This window comes from Phyllobates terribilis, unplaced genomic scaffold (assembly GCF_046119375.1).
Source record: "Phyllobates terribilis strain yellow unplaced genomic scaffold, ASM4611937v1 Scaffold_7__3_contigs__length_470593459, whole genome shotgun sequence".
Lineage (NCBI taxonomy): Eukaryota > Metazoa > Chordata > Amphibia > Anura > Dendrobatidae > Phyllobates > Phyllobates terribilis.
The window spans coordinates 201,394,308-201,407,539 of NW_027362767.1; the positions used below are offsets into that span (position 1 = coordinate 201,394,308).

Here is a 13,232-nt window from a genome sequence, read left to right on the forward strand (position 1 = left end):
GTCCTGGCTGCCGGCAGCTCGCGGTACACTACACTGAAGGACCTGCCGTCACATGACTAAATGACATCAGCGCAGGTCCTTCAGTCCACAGCGCGCTGCTGGAAAGTGAAGACAAGCGCACTGGGGGCCATCAGAAGGCAAGTATAATATTTATTTTATTCTTTTTTTTCACAGGTTCTATGGTACCCGGGTCTGGAGAAGTCTCCTGTCCTCCACACCCGGGTACCATCCGCACATTGAAAAACATTACCCGTGTGTGCAAATGTGCTGGCGCGGATAATATGCATTTCAATGCAAGTCAATTACGCAGCATGTCCGCAAAATTAATGGACATGCTGAGTATTTTTCAGCAATGATAATCCGCAGCGGAAGTTTCCGCAGCATGTGCACAGCACGGATTATCATTGAGGAACATGGCAGGTCTTCTACCATGCATTTTCTAAGTGTTTCTGCAACGTTTTTGCCGCTGCGGAAACGCTTAAACGCATCGTGGCACACAGACTAACAGCATGTCCCTCCCCCAGCCTGTGTTCATGGACTGTAATGTAATCAGGCCTAGGTCAACAGCTCTTGTTGCATCTAGTGGGTGTGAACCCTTCCCCCATCCAGGGGCTGATCCCAGTAGACAGAACAATAGACTCATGTTTGGCCCAGTCAGTTGCGTGGTGCCTCCAGACGCTGGAGGGTCTCAGGCTGCGGCCAGACCCTCGTGCCGTGTGTGGATTGATAGAAGGGGCCACGTGGGATTGTGTTGTGTCCCTCATCTGCTGGATCCATTGAACTCATCCAAGGACTATTTCTATATTTTCTCTGGCGGGAGGCGCCCCCGGACTTGTTTCTACTGTTATATAGCAAAAACGAACCAAATACGGAGTATATGGCAAAGAATCAAAAAACTTTATTGTAAACAATATACAGAAAAGACATACATGATTAAAAAAGGACGACACACAGACAACCAAACTGGGTGACACATAAACAACATAATAACAGATGTTAAATATCTATTGGGACAAAGTGCAAGAAGTGCTAGTATTCAAGTCATTTATGCACTGGTACAAAATTATGGCATATTTCATCACTATGGATATGTTCCACGTGCCATATGGCCTATAGTGCCCTATGAAAAAATGCTAAAGAATTATACTGCACTCTTACCCATATTAGATGAGGTGTCAGCACCCAGAATAAACAAGGACCCCAATGTGTGTTTCGAGTGGCGTATCCTATGGCTTCCTCGGGGGGATTGTTTAATAGGACCTTCCATGTCTATTTAAAAATACTTTAGGGCCTGCGATCACGTGACCGGAACTGACCAATCATCTCCTGGATCATCGGCGCATGCGCGCTGAACCGCCCGAGCCAGATGCGTCACGCACGGCCATCAAAGTGAACCACGCATGACAGGGAACCAGGACACGTTGCCATGGCCCCCCAACATGCGCAGACACCATGCAGATGCCGTGCATGACGCAGAGGCAAGGGGAGGCACAGCAACGCATTTAGACAAGTAGAGTAACGCAACTACTTAATGATGCAAAAATGTGTTAGAGTAAGCAGCATCATTATCCTATAATTGCAACACAATTCTGTCAGTACGAAAATCAATTTTCTTGGTCCAATTTAATTGTTGCTAGTAGTATCCTCATATTAACCATATGTAGGTGATCCATATAGATGGTACATATAGACTATGGAGGGAGAAAGTTACAAATGACAAAGAATACTAATTAAAATCAACACATACAATTGTATAAAAATACCACAAAGATTATATCCATTAAAGAAATGGGGTGAAGCTCAGGGCCTCATTAAGGCCATTTGGCGTCATTGTTCCCAGTTCCACTATCCATTTGGTTTCCCTTTGAGCCAGAAGTTTTTTTAAGTTTCCACCCCTAACGCCACTATGGGTGACATTGATACCACGTACCATAAAATGTTTTAGGATTTCTCCCATGACAGATTTTAAAATGGCGTGCTATCGTCTTTAAGGAGGTTGTGTTGGCCACCGTCCTCATAGCCCATGGCCCCCCTCACACCAGCCACCTGGATGCCCCTCTACCTAGCCCATGCCCCCCCTCACACCAGCCACCTGGATGCCCCTCTACCTAGCCCATGCCCCCCCTCACACCAGCCACCTGGATGCCCCTCTACCTAGCCCATGCCCCCCCTCACACCAGCCACCTGGATGCCCCTCTACCTAGCCCATGCCCCCCCTCACACCAGCCCCCTGGATGCCCCTCTACCTAGCCCATGCCCCCCCTCACACCAGCCACCTGGATGCCCCTCTACCTAGCCCATGCCCCCCCTCACACCAGCCACCTGGATGCCCCTCTACCTAGCCCATGCCCCCCCTCACACCAGCCACCTGGATGCCCCTCTACCTAGCCCATGCCCCCCCTCACACCAGCCCCCTGGATGCCCCTCTACCTAGCCCATGCCCCCCCTCACACCAGCCCCCTGGATGCCCCTCTACCTAGCCCATGCCCCCCCTCACACCAGCCACGCAGCCCCCTGGATGCCCCTCTACCTAGCCCATGCCCCCCCCCCTCACACCAGCCACGCAGCCCCCTGGATGCCCCTCTACCTAGCCCATGCCCCCCCTCACACCAACCACGCAGCCCCCTGGATGCCCCTCTACCTAGCCCATGCCCCCCCTCACACCAGCCACGCAGCCCCCTGGATGCCCCTCTACCTAGCCCATGCCCCCCCTCACACCAGCCACGCAGCCCCCTGGATGCCCCTCTACCTAGCCCATGCCCCCCCTCACACCAGCCACGCAGCCCCCTGGATGTCCCTCTACCTAGCCCATGCACCCCCCCTCACACCAGCCACGCAGCCCCCTGGATGCCCCTCTACCTAGCCCATGCCCCCCCCCTCACACCAGCCACGCAGCCCCCTGGATGCCCCTCTACCTAGCCCATGCCCCCCCCCTCACACCAGCCACGCAGCCCCCTGGATGCCCCTCTACCTAGCCCATGCCCCCCTCACACCAGCCACGCAGCCCCCTGGATGCCCCTCTACCTAGCCCATGCCCCCCTCACACCAGCCACGCAGCCCCCTGGATGCCCCTCTACCTAGCCCATGCCCCCCCCTCACACCAGCCACGCAGCCCCCTGGATGCCCCTCTACCTAGCCCATGCCCCCCCCTCACACCAGCCACGCAGCCCCCTGGATGCCCCTCTACCTAGCCCATGCCCCCCTCACACCAGCCACGCAGCCCCCTGGATGCCCCTCTACCTAGCCCATGCCCCCCCCCTCACACCAGCCACGCAGCCCCCTGGAGGCCTCTACAACATTTATTCACATGGTCAGCTCTCCCCACCTCAGTACTCACAGCACAAGGCTGAACACCAGCTCCCCAGCAGAGACATAGCCAGGGCACAGGTTGTTGCACACCGCTCAGTACAGGAACCTCAGCAGAGTCGGCTCCACAGCACAACTCAGGAGCAACTAAAGGAGTTCCTCATCACCAGTCCTCCTGTGCCGGCACAAGGTACACACTGCTGCAGCAGCACGGCTAATTTCCACTGGACTGAGAAGGCCCCGCCCCTTCCGGTGACGTCATGATTCCATGAACTCACTCCTCCCCCTCAAGAAATCAATTCCAAACTAGACGCTACCATGAAGTAAGTGCGTGTTGTGCAGTGTCGGCCATACGGTCACCGTGTAGCCCTGCGCCGTGGTGTGTGCTGTGGTCCGGGCACCGTGTATCCCTGCGCCGTGGTGTGTGCTGTGGCCGGGCACCGTGTATCCGTGTGCCGTGGTCTGTGCTCCGTGTATCCCTGCGCTGTGGTCTGTGCTCCGTGTATCCCTGCGCTGTGGTCCGGGCACCGTGTATCCCTGCGCCGTGGTGTGTGCTGTGGCCGGGTACCGTGTATCCCTGCGCCGTGGTCTGTGCTGTGGTCCGGGCACCATGTATTCCTGCGCTGTGGTCTGTGCTCCCTGTATCCCTGCGCTGTGGTCTGTGCTGTGGTCCGGGCACCGTGTATCCCTGCGCCGTGGTCTGTGCTGTGCTCCGGGCACCGTGTATCCCTGCGCCGTGGTCTGTGCTGTGGTCCGGGCACCGTGTATCCCTGCGCCGTGGTGTGTGCTGTGGCTGGGTACCGTGTATCCCTGCGCCGTGGTCTGTGCTGTGGTCCGGGCACCGTGTATCCCTGCGCCGTGGTCTGTGCTGTGGTCCGGGCACCATGTATTCCTGCGCTGTGGTCTGTGCTCCCTGTATCCCTGCGCTGTGGTCTGTGCTGTGGTCCGGGCACCGTGTATCCCTGCGCCGTGGTCTGTGCTGTGCTCCGGGCACCGTGTATCCCTGCACCGTGGTCTGTGCTGTGGTCCGGGCACCGTGTATCCCTGCGCCGTGGTCTGTGCTGTGGTCCGGGCACCGTGTATCCCTGCGCCGTGGTCTGTGCTGTGGTCCGGGCACCGTGTATCCCTGCGCCGTGGTCTGTGCTGTGGTCCGGGCACCGTGTATCCCTGCGCCGTGGTCTGTGCTGTGGTCCGGGCACCGTGTATCCCTGCGCCGTGGTCTGTGCTGTGGTCCGGGCACCGTGTATCCCTGCGCCGTGGTCTGTGCTGTGGTCCGGGCACCGTGTATCCCTGCGCCGTGGTCTGTGCTGTAATCCGGGCACCGTGTATCCCTGCGCCGTGGTCTGTGCTGTGGTCCGGGCACCGTGTATCCCTGCGCCGTGGTCTGTGCTGTGGTCCGGGCACCGTGTATCCCTGCGCCGTGGTCTGTGCTGTGGTCCGGGCACCGTGTATCCCTGCGCCGTGGTCTGTGCTGTGGTCCGGGCACCGTGTATCCCTGCGCCGTGGTCTGTGCTGTGGTCCGGGCACCGTGTATCCCTGCGCCGTGGTCTGTGCTGTGGTCCGGGCACCGTGTATCCCTGCGCCGTGGTCTGTGCTGTGGTCCGGGCACCGTGTATCCCTGCGCCGTGGTCTGTGCTGTGGTCCGGGCACCGTGTATCCCTGCGCCGTGGTCTGTGCTGTGGTCCGGGCACAGTGTATCCCTGCGCCGTGGTCTGTGCTGTGGTCCGGGCACCGTGTATCCCTGCGCCGTGGTCTGTGCTGTGGTCCGGGCACCGTGTATCCCTGCGCCGTGGTCTGTGCTGTGGTCCGGGCACCGTGTATCCCTGCGCCGTGGTCTGTGCTGTGGTCCGGGCACCGTGTATCCCTGCGCCGTGGTCTGTGCTGTGGTCCGGGCACCGTGTATCCCTGCGCCGTGGTCTGTGCTGTGGTCCGGGCACCGTGTATCCCTGCGCCGTGGTCTGTGCTGTGGTCCGGGCACCGTGTATCCCTGCGCCGTGGTCTGTGCTGTGGTCCGGGCACCGTGTATCCCTGCGCCGTGGTCTGTGCTGTGGTCCGGGCACAGTGTATCCCTGCGCCGTGGTCTGTGCTGTGGTCCGGGCACAGTGTATCCCTGCGCCGTGGTCTGTGCTGTGGTCCGGGCACCGTGTATCCCTGCGCCGTGGTCTGTGCTGTGGTCCGGGCACCGTGTATCCCTGCGCCGTGGTCTGTGCTGTGGTCCGGGCACCGTGTATCCCTGCGCCGTGGTCTGTGCTGTGGTCCGGGCACCGTGTATCCCTGCGCCGTGGTCTGTGCTGTGGTCCGGGCACCGTGTATCCCTGCGCCGTGGTCTGTGCTGTGGTCCGGGCACCGTGTATCCCTGCGCCGTGGTCTGTGCTGTGGTCCGGGCACCGTGTATCCCTGCGCCGTGGTCTGTGCTGTGGTCCGGGCACCGTGTATCCCTGCGCCGTGGTCTGTGCTGTAATCCGGGCACCGTGTATCCATGCGCCGTGGTCTGTGCTGTAATCCGGGCACCGTGTATCCATGCGCCGTGGTCTGTGCTGTAATCCGGGCACCGTGTATCCCTGCGCCGCGGTCTGTGCTGTGGTCCGGGCACCGTGTATCCCTGCGCCGCGGTCTGTGCTGTGGTCCGGGCACCGTGTATCCCTGCGCCGCGGTCTGTGCTGTGGACCGGGCACCGTGTATCCCTGCGCCGTGGTCTGTGCTGTGCTCCGGGCACCGTGTATCCCTGCGCCGTGGTCTGCGCTGTGGTCAGGGCACCGTGTATCCCTGCGCTGTGGTCAGGGCACCGTGTATCCCTGCGCTGTGGTCAGGGCACCGTGTATCCCTGCGCTGTGGTCAGGGCACCGTGTATCCCTGCGCTGTGGTCAGGACACCGTGTATCCATGCGCCGTGGTCTGTGCTGTAATCCGGGCACCGTGTATCCCTGCGCCGTGGTCTGTGCTGTGGTCCGGGCACCGTGTATCCCTGCGCCGCGGTCTGTGCTGTGGTCCGGGCACCGTGTATCCCTGCGCCGCGGTCTGTGCTGTGGTCCGGGCACCGTGTATCCCTGCGCCGTGGACCGGGCACCGTGTATCCCTGCGCCGTGGTCTGTGCTGTGCTCCGGGCACCGTGTATCCCTGCGCCGTGGTCTGCGCTGTGTTCAGGGCACCGTGTATCCCTGCGCTGTGTTCAGGGCACCGTGTATCCCTGCGCTGTGTTCAGGGCACCGTGTATCCCTGCGCTGTGTTCAGGGCACCGTGTATCCCTGCGCTGTGTTCAGGGCACCGTGTATCCCTGCGCTGTGTTCAGGGCACCGTGTATCCCTGCGCTGTGGTCAGGGCACCGTGTATCCCTGCGCTGTGGTCAGGGCACCGTGTATCCCTGCGCTGTGGTCAGGGCACCGTGTATCCCTGCGCTGTGGTCAGGGCACCGTGTATCCCTGCGCTGTGGTCAGGGCACCGTGTATCCCTGCGCTGTGGTCAGGGCACCGTGTATCCCTGCGCTGTGGTCAGGGCACCGTGTATCCCTGCGCTGTGGTCAGGGCACCGTGTATCCCTGCGCTGTGGTCAGGGCACCGTGTATCCCTGCGCTGTGGTCAGGGCACCGTGTATCCCTGCGCCGTGGTCTGTGCTGTGGTCCGGGCACCGTGTATCCCTGCGCCGTGGTCTGTGCTATGGTCCGGGCACCGTGTATCCCTGCGCCGTGGTCTGTGCTATGGTCCGGGCACCGTGTATCCCTGCGCCGTGGTCTGTGCTATGGTCCGGGCACCGTGTATCCCTGCGCCGTGGTCTGTGCTATGGTCCGGGCACCGTGTATCCCTGCGCCGTGGTCAGGACACCGTGTATCCCTGCGCCGTGGTCTGTGCTGTGGTCCTGGCACCGTGTATCCGTGCGTTGTGGTCTGCGCTGTGGTCCTGGCACCGTGTATCCCTGCGCCGTGGTCTGTGCTGTGGTCAGGGCACCCTGTATCCGTGCGTCGTGGTCTGTGCTGTGATCAGGGCACCCTGTATCCGTGCGCCGTGGTCTGTGCACCCTGTATCCGTGGTCTGTGCACCCTGTATCAGTGTTCCGTGGTCTGTGCACCCTGTATCAGTGTTCCGTGGTCTGTGCACCCTGTATCCGTGTTCCGTGGTCTGTGCTGTGGTCTGTGCACCCTGTATCCGTGCGTCATGGTCTGTGCACCCTGTATCCGTGTGTCGTGGTCTGTGCTGTGGTTCTGTTGCCTCTAGCTCCTCCCACCTCATGAGAACTTGCAGCAGAATATCTTCCTCTAGCTCCTCCCACCTCATGAGAACTTGCTGCAGAATGTCTGTCTTCCTCTTGCTCCTCCCACCTCAGGAGAACTTGCAGCAGAATGTCTGTCTGCCTCTAGCTCCTCCCACCTCATGAGAACTTGCAGCAGAATGTCTGCCTGCCTCTAGCTCCTCCCACCTCATGAGAACTTGCAGCAGAATGTCTAAGGCAACAGAGACCATGTGTGTACAGTACGTGATAGGTCAGGTAGCAGTGTAAAATTATTAGCATGTTATGGGAGTAATCTGCAGAGGAACGTTCTATGTATATACGGTGGATGTGGCAGGTGTTATAGAACTCGTCTTTCCTCTTTTCTAGTCCTCTAACAAAAGTAAAGTTGATCAACGAACTCAATGCACGAGAGGCCAAACTTGGTGTAAAGGAGTCAGTGTCTTGGCATCAGGACTACAAAGACAGCGCGTGGCTCTTTCTGGGTGAGTACATGTACGGCCATGACAGAGCACTTCATTTAGGGCAGCTCAGTTCTTTACAACCACTGTGATGATTCGTTACGGGGGTAACCCTGTGCACGCTCTCTTGTTCTCAGGTGGGCTGCCATATGAGCTGACGGAAGGGGACTTGATCTGCGTCTTCTCACAGTGAGTTCATTATTGTTCTGCTTGTTTTCCCTTCCTCGTCATTCTGAATATTCCTGTGAAATAAACTTTTTTTTTTTTTCTTTAAGGATAGTATGAAAACAAAACTAGTTAATTGACCTGCTTTCTTTCTAATGTCTAAACATCAACGTTTTAAGTGGTTTGACCTTTCTAGCATGTTATAACTACATGTTGCTCACTATATACTACGTCATGGGGGCTCAGTGTGGTAGCCTGACAGTGTCTTGAAGGGACTGTGCAGACGAACCACAGGCAAAAAGAGAATGGTCAGCAAACTGTGTCAATACCAGGAGGGTCTGTAACAGCAGCAGAAGTGTCAGGCAAAGGCATTGTCAGAATACGGACCAGGGTCGATAACAGGAAAATCGCTAGAAAAGCAGAAGCTGCAATCAAGGGTGTGAACCAGGCCAAGCTGAGCTTATAACTAGCAGTGGCAAACAGGAAGTTGAGAGCTTAAAGGGACTTTTATCAGCACAGAATAACTGTTCAAACCAAGCACAGGCGTTCAGTGCATCATGGTGCAGTCGTATATCTATCTCCACCCTTCTCTGGCTCTATGATGCCAGAGCTATCAGTCGAAGAAGAAGAGAGTGGAGATAGATGGAAACCAAGCAGGTGGGAAGGAGTACTTGTTTGGCTGCACCATGATGCACCGAACACCTGTACTTTGTTTGAACAGTCATTCTGTGCTGACAGCAGCTCTCCAGGGAGCCAGCACAAACCAGAAGATAACCTCTAGCTTGGACAGCACCACAGGTCTGGGAGACATAAAGGGACCATCGAGTTGTTACCCTGTGTTGCCTGCGACTAAGGCAGTAGCAGAGGGGGCCGGCACCATTGCACGTCACACTGTGCCTGTAATGAACCTATTGGTAGGGAGCCCACTTCTTTCTGTGTTGTCCTTTATGGGGTGCTTTGAACCAGAGTGCACTTTACAATAGCTCCAATAAGGAGATAAACTGCTAAGCTTATAATAAAGGAATTCATGATTTCCTTGTAGGATGTCTCCATCAGGGTGACCTGTGTTTTGACAGTGGACTGCTCAGGATGTGCTCATTGTCATACACTGACCCCATATAGGCTTCTATCTCCCAGGCAGGGTAGCAGTATTATGGGATCACTCCTACCCGGTCTGCCTGGCCTTCATACGGGATTAAAAACATGTCTAGATATCCCCCCCAAAAATGATCCTGTTCAGAATGTAAATGGATTGGTCACTTTGTAATTATTTTTACAAAATGTGCAGCAAACGTATTAAATCTAGTTACTAATATAATGTGATTAGCTGAGAGGGCGTCTTCATACAAGGAGTGCTGGGAAGCCAGGTGTCCCATATACATAGGATGGCAGACGGCCGGCTGATCGCTGCCTCTGGAGCCCGTCCTGACAGAGCAGAGGAGCTCGACCTCTTCGACATTCATTGTGTATGGGACTGCGGGTGTTCTCGGAGATCTAGACAATGAATGGAGCAGAGACAGCATGCGCACCTCCGTGCCATTCGGGGTCGGGCTGCAGAGCCCCTTTTCGAGTTTCCAGAACCTCGATGGAGGTCATTCGGGACCTTGGGATCATTTGGGGTCCCAAGGGTCTGACCCCCCTGAAACTTTATTTGCAAGTTATCCCCTATCTGATGGCTAGAGGGATAATTTTTTTTTCCGAGGGGATGTTTTAATTCTTATGGTTTCTCCTATAAGAAAAGTCCATGTATGTGTTCTATGGCTGGGTGTTCACTGTTCATTATGGGGAAGCACTTTAACCACTTCGCACCAGAGCCTGTTTTTGCCTTCGTGACCAGGCCAATTTTTTCAATTCTGACCACTGTCACTTTATGAGGTAATTACTCTGGAACGCTTCAACGGATCCCCCTGATTCTGAGATTGTTTTTTTCGTGACATATTGTACTTCATGATAGTGGTAACATTTCTTCGATATCACTTGCGTTTATTTGTGAAAAAATCGGAAATTTGGTGAAAATTTTGCAATTTTCAAACTTTGAATTTTCATGCCCTTTAATCAGAGCGATATGCCACACAAAAGAGTTAATGAATAACATTTCCCACATGTCTACTTTACATCAGCACAATTTTGGAACCAAAATTTTTTTCTGTTAGGAAGCTATAAGGGTTAAAAGTTGACCAGCGATTTCTCATTTTTACAACAAAATTTACAAAAAACATTTTTTTAGGGACCACATCATATTTGAAGTCACTTGGAGAGGTCTTTATGACAGAAAATACCCAAAAGTGACACCATTCTAAAAACTGCACCCCTCAAGGTGCTCAAAACCACATTCAAGAAGTTTATTAACCCTTCAGGTGCTTCACAGGAATTTTTGGAATGTGGAAGAAAACAATGAACATTTAACTTTTTTTCACAAAACTGCTACTTTAGCCTCAAATTTTAAATTTTCACAAGGGCAGCCAGAAAAAATGGACCCCAAAATGTGTTGTGCAATTTCTCCTGAGCACGCTGATACCCCATATGTGGTGCAAAGCCACTGTTTGGGCGCACGGCATGGCTCGGAAGGTAAAGAGCGCCATTTGACTTTTGGAATGGAAATTTGACTGGAATCGATAGCGGACGCCATGTTGCATTTGGAGAGCCCCTGAGGTGCCTAAACAGAGGAAACCCCCAACAAGTCACCCCATTTTGGAAACTAGACCCCTCAAGGAACTTATCTAGATGTGTGGTGAGCACCTTGAACCCCCAGGGGCTTCACAGAATTTTATAATGTTGAAGGGTGAAAATAAAAAAACACATTTTTAACACAAAACTGCTACTTTAGCCTCAAATTTTTAATTTTCACAAGGGCAGCCAGAAAAAATGGACCCCAAAATGTGTTGTGCAATTTCTCCTGAGCACGGTGATACCCCATATGTGGTGCAAAGCCACTGTTTGGGCGCACGGCATGGCTTGGAAGGTAAGGAGCGCCATTTGACTTTTGGAATGGAAATTTGACTGGAATGGATAGCGGACGCCATGTTGCATTTGGAGAGCCCCTGAGGTGCCTAAACAGAGGAAACCCCCAACAAGTGACCCCATTTTGGAAACTAGACCCCTCAAGGAACTTATCTAGATGTGTGGTGAGCACCTTGAACCCCCAGGGGCTTCACAGAATTTTATAATGTTGAAGGGTGAAAATAAAAAAACACATTTTTAACACAAAACTGCTACTTTAGCCTCAAATTTTTAATTTTCACAAGGGCAGCCAGAAAAAATGGACCCCAAAATGTGTTGTGCAATTTCTCCTGAGCACGGTGATACCCCATATGTGGTGCAAAGCCACTGTTTGGGCGCACGGCATGGCTTGGAAGGTAAGGAGCGCCATTTGACTTTTGGAATGGAAATTTGACTGGAATGGATAGCGGACGCCATGTTGCATTTGGAGAGCCCCTGAGGTGCCTAAACAGAGGAAACCCACAACAAGTGACCGAATTTTACAATCTACTCCTCTGTATAAATCTAGTGGTGGGAAAATAAGTAGATAGGTAAATGGTCACTAAACCCATAGATGAATTCCCACAGAGGTGTCATTTCCATAATGGGGTCACTTCAGGGGGGATTATGCTGTTCTGGCACTTTTCAGAGTACCAGAGCTAAAGAATCCCCCCTGAAGTGACCCCATTTTGGAAATGACACCCCTCTGGGAATTCATCTATGGGTTTAGTGACCATTTTAACTCGATGGATGATTTCCAGAAACAAGCACGCAATGGAAGGTTTAGATTCTGGAGAACCCCCCCTGGAAATTAAGTGAGCTCTACTCGAATATGTCATTCACTAAATGAACCAAATGTTTGAATGACAAATTGGGATACATTTTTACAGTTTAAAAACGTGGTTCTGTGTGGTAGATTTTAAAGCAGTCAGTGACGCATAAGGCTGGCAATGATGGGCATTGTGGGCAATAGTAGCGGGTATCACGCCTCATTCCTCTCTTAGTACATACACGACATCTTTTCTGGGGGTTCCTTCTTGTTTCCGTTGCTGGAATAAGTGCAATAAAATGTCGCTCAGTGAGTCTTTTCACATCCTCAGATTCTAATGGATGAGCGGGGCTAACACTTTGAAAGACAAGATTTTCAATTACCTTTTCTTGATAATCAAGAAAAGGATCTGAATTTCCTGCTTTTTTGTACAACACAAAAGAATTGTATGTGGCCACCTGAAACAAATAAATATCCAACTTTTTATATCAGGTATAGGACTTTCTTGATACCTGGTATGGCTGTAGAACCTGGTCTGCAAGGTCCACACCCCCCATGTGTTTGTTGTAGTCAATGACTGACACAGGTTTTTGCTTCGGAGTGGTGGATCCTAGTTCTACAGTGGCCCTTGTGGCATCTGTGTGGATCGAGCTGAGGACAAAAATATCCCTCTTATCCCTATATTTCAGGGCAAGCAGCTCTCCGTTGCGTACAGCCCCTGACTGCCCATTTTGAAACTTTTGGTTGACCAATGGTTGTGGAAACCCCTGACGGTTTTTACGGATGGTCCCACAAGCCCCGATGTTGTGTTCAACCAGACTTTTAAATAGGGGTATGCTGGTGTAATAATTGTCCACATATAGATTGTAGCCTTTTTGAAAAAATGGACTTATCAGCTCCCAAACAATTTTTGCAGATGTCCCCAGATAAGTAGGGCATCCTGGTGGGTTTAGTTGGCTATCTTTCCCCTCATATATGCGAAAAGCGGATGTGTATCCGGTTGAACTTTCGCACATTTTATAGATCTTTATTCCAAACCTTGCCCTTTTAGATGGGATAAATTGCTTGAGGTGCAGTCTTCCTTTGAATTTTACAAGGGACTCATCTATAGAAATATTTTGTGTTGGGGTGTAGAGGCTTAGGCTGTGTTCACACGATGCGTATTTCATGCGTTTCCGCGGCGTTTTTGCAGTTGCGTAAACGCCGCGGAAACGCATGAAAAACGCATGGTAGAAGGGCAGCAATGTTCCCCAATGGAAATCCGCATGTGCTGTGCCCATGATGCGGATTTTTCCGCAGCGTTAACGCTGCGGTCAAAAATCCGCAGCATGT

The 13,232-nt window shown here is 53.5% G+C and overlaps 1 protein-coding gene across 1 annotated transcript in view; it reads left to right on the top strand.

The window, feature by feature from the left end:
• The first annotated feature begins 3,512 nt into the window (after positions 1–3,512).
• RBMX2 (RNA binding motif protein X-linked 2) overlaps positions 3,513–13,232 on the top strand; it is a 28,316-nt gene continuing 18,596 nt past the window's right edge. Inside the window, exons 1-3 of the mRNA XM_073639665.1 lie at positions 3,513–3,629; positions 7,896–8,011; positions 8,125–8,176. Coding sequence (XP_073495766.1) covers positions 3,625–3,629; positions 7,896–8,011; positions 8,125–8,176 — 173 coding nt within the window. The 5' untranslated portion in view covers positions 3,513–3,624. The remainder of the gene's footprint in view (positions 3,630–7,895; positions 8,012–8,124; positions 8,177–13,232) is intronic.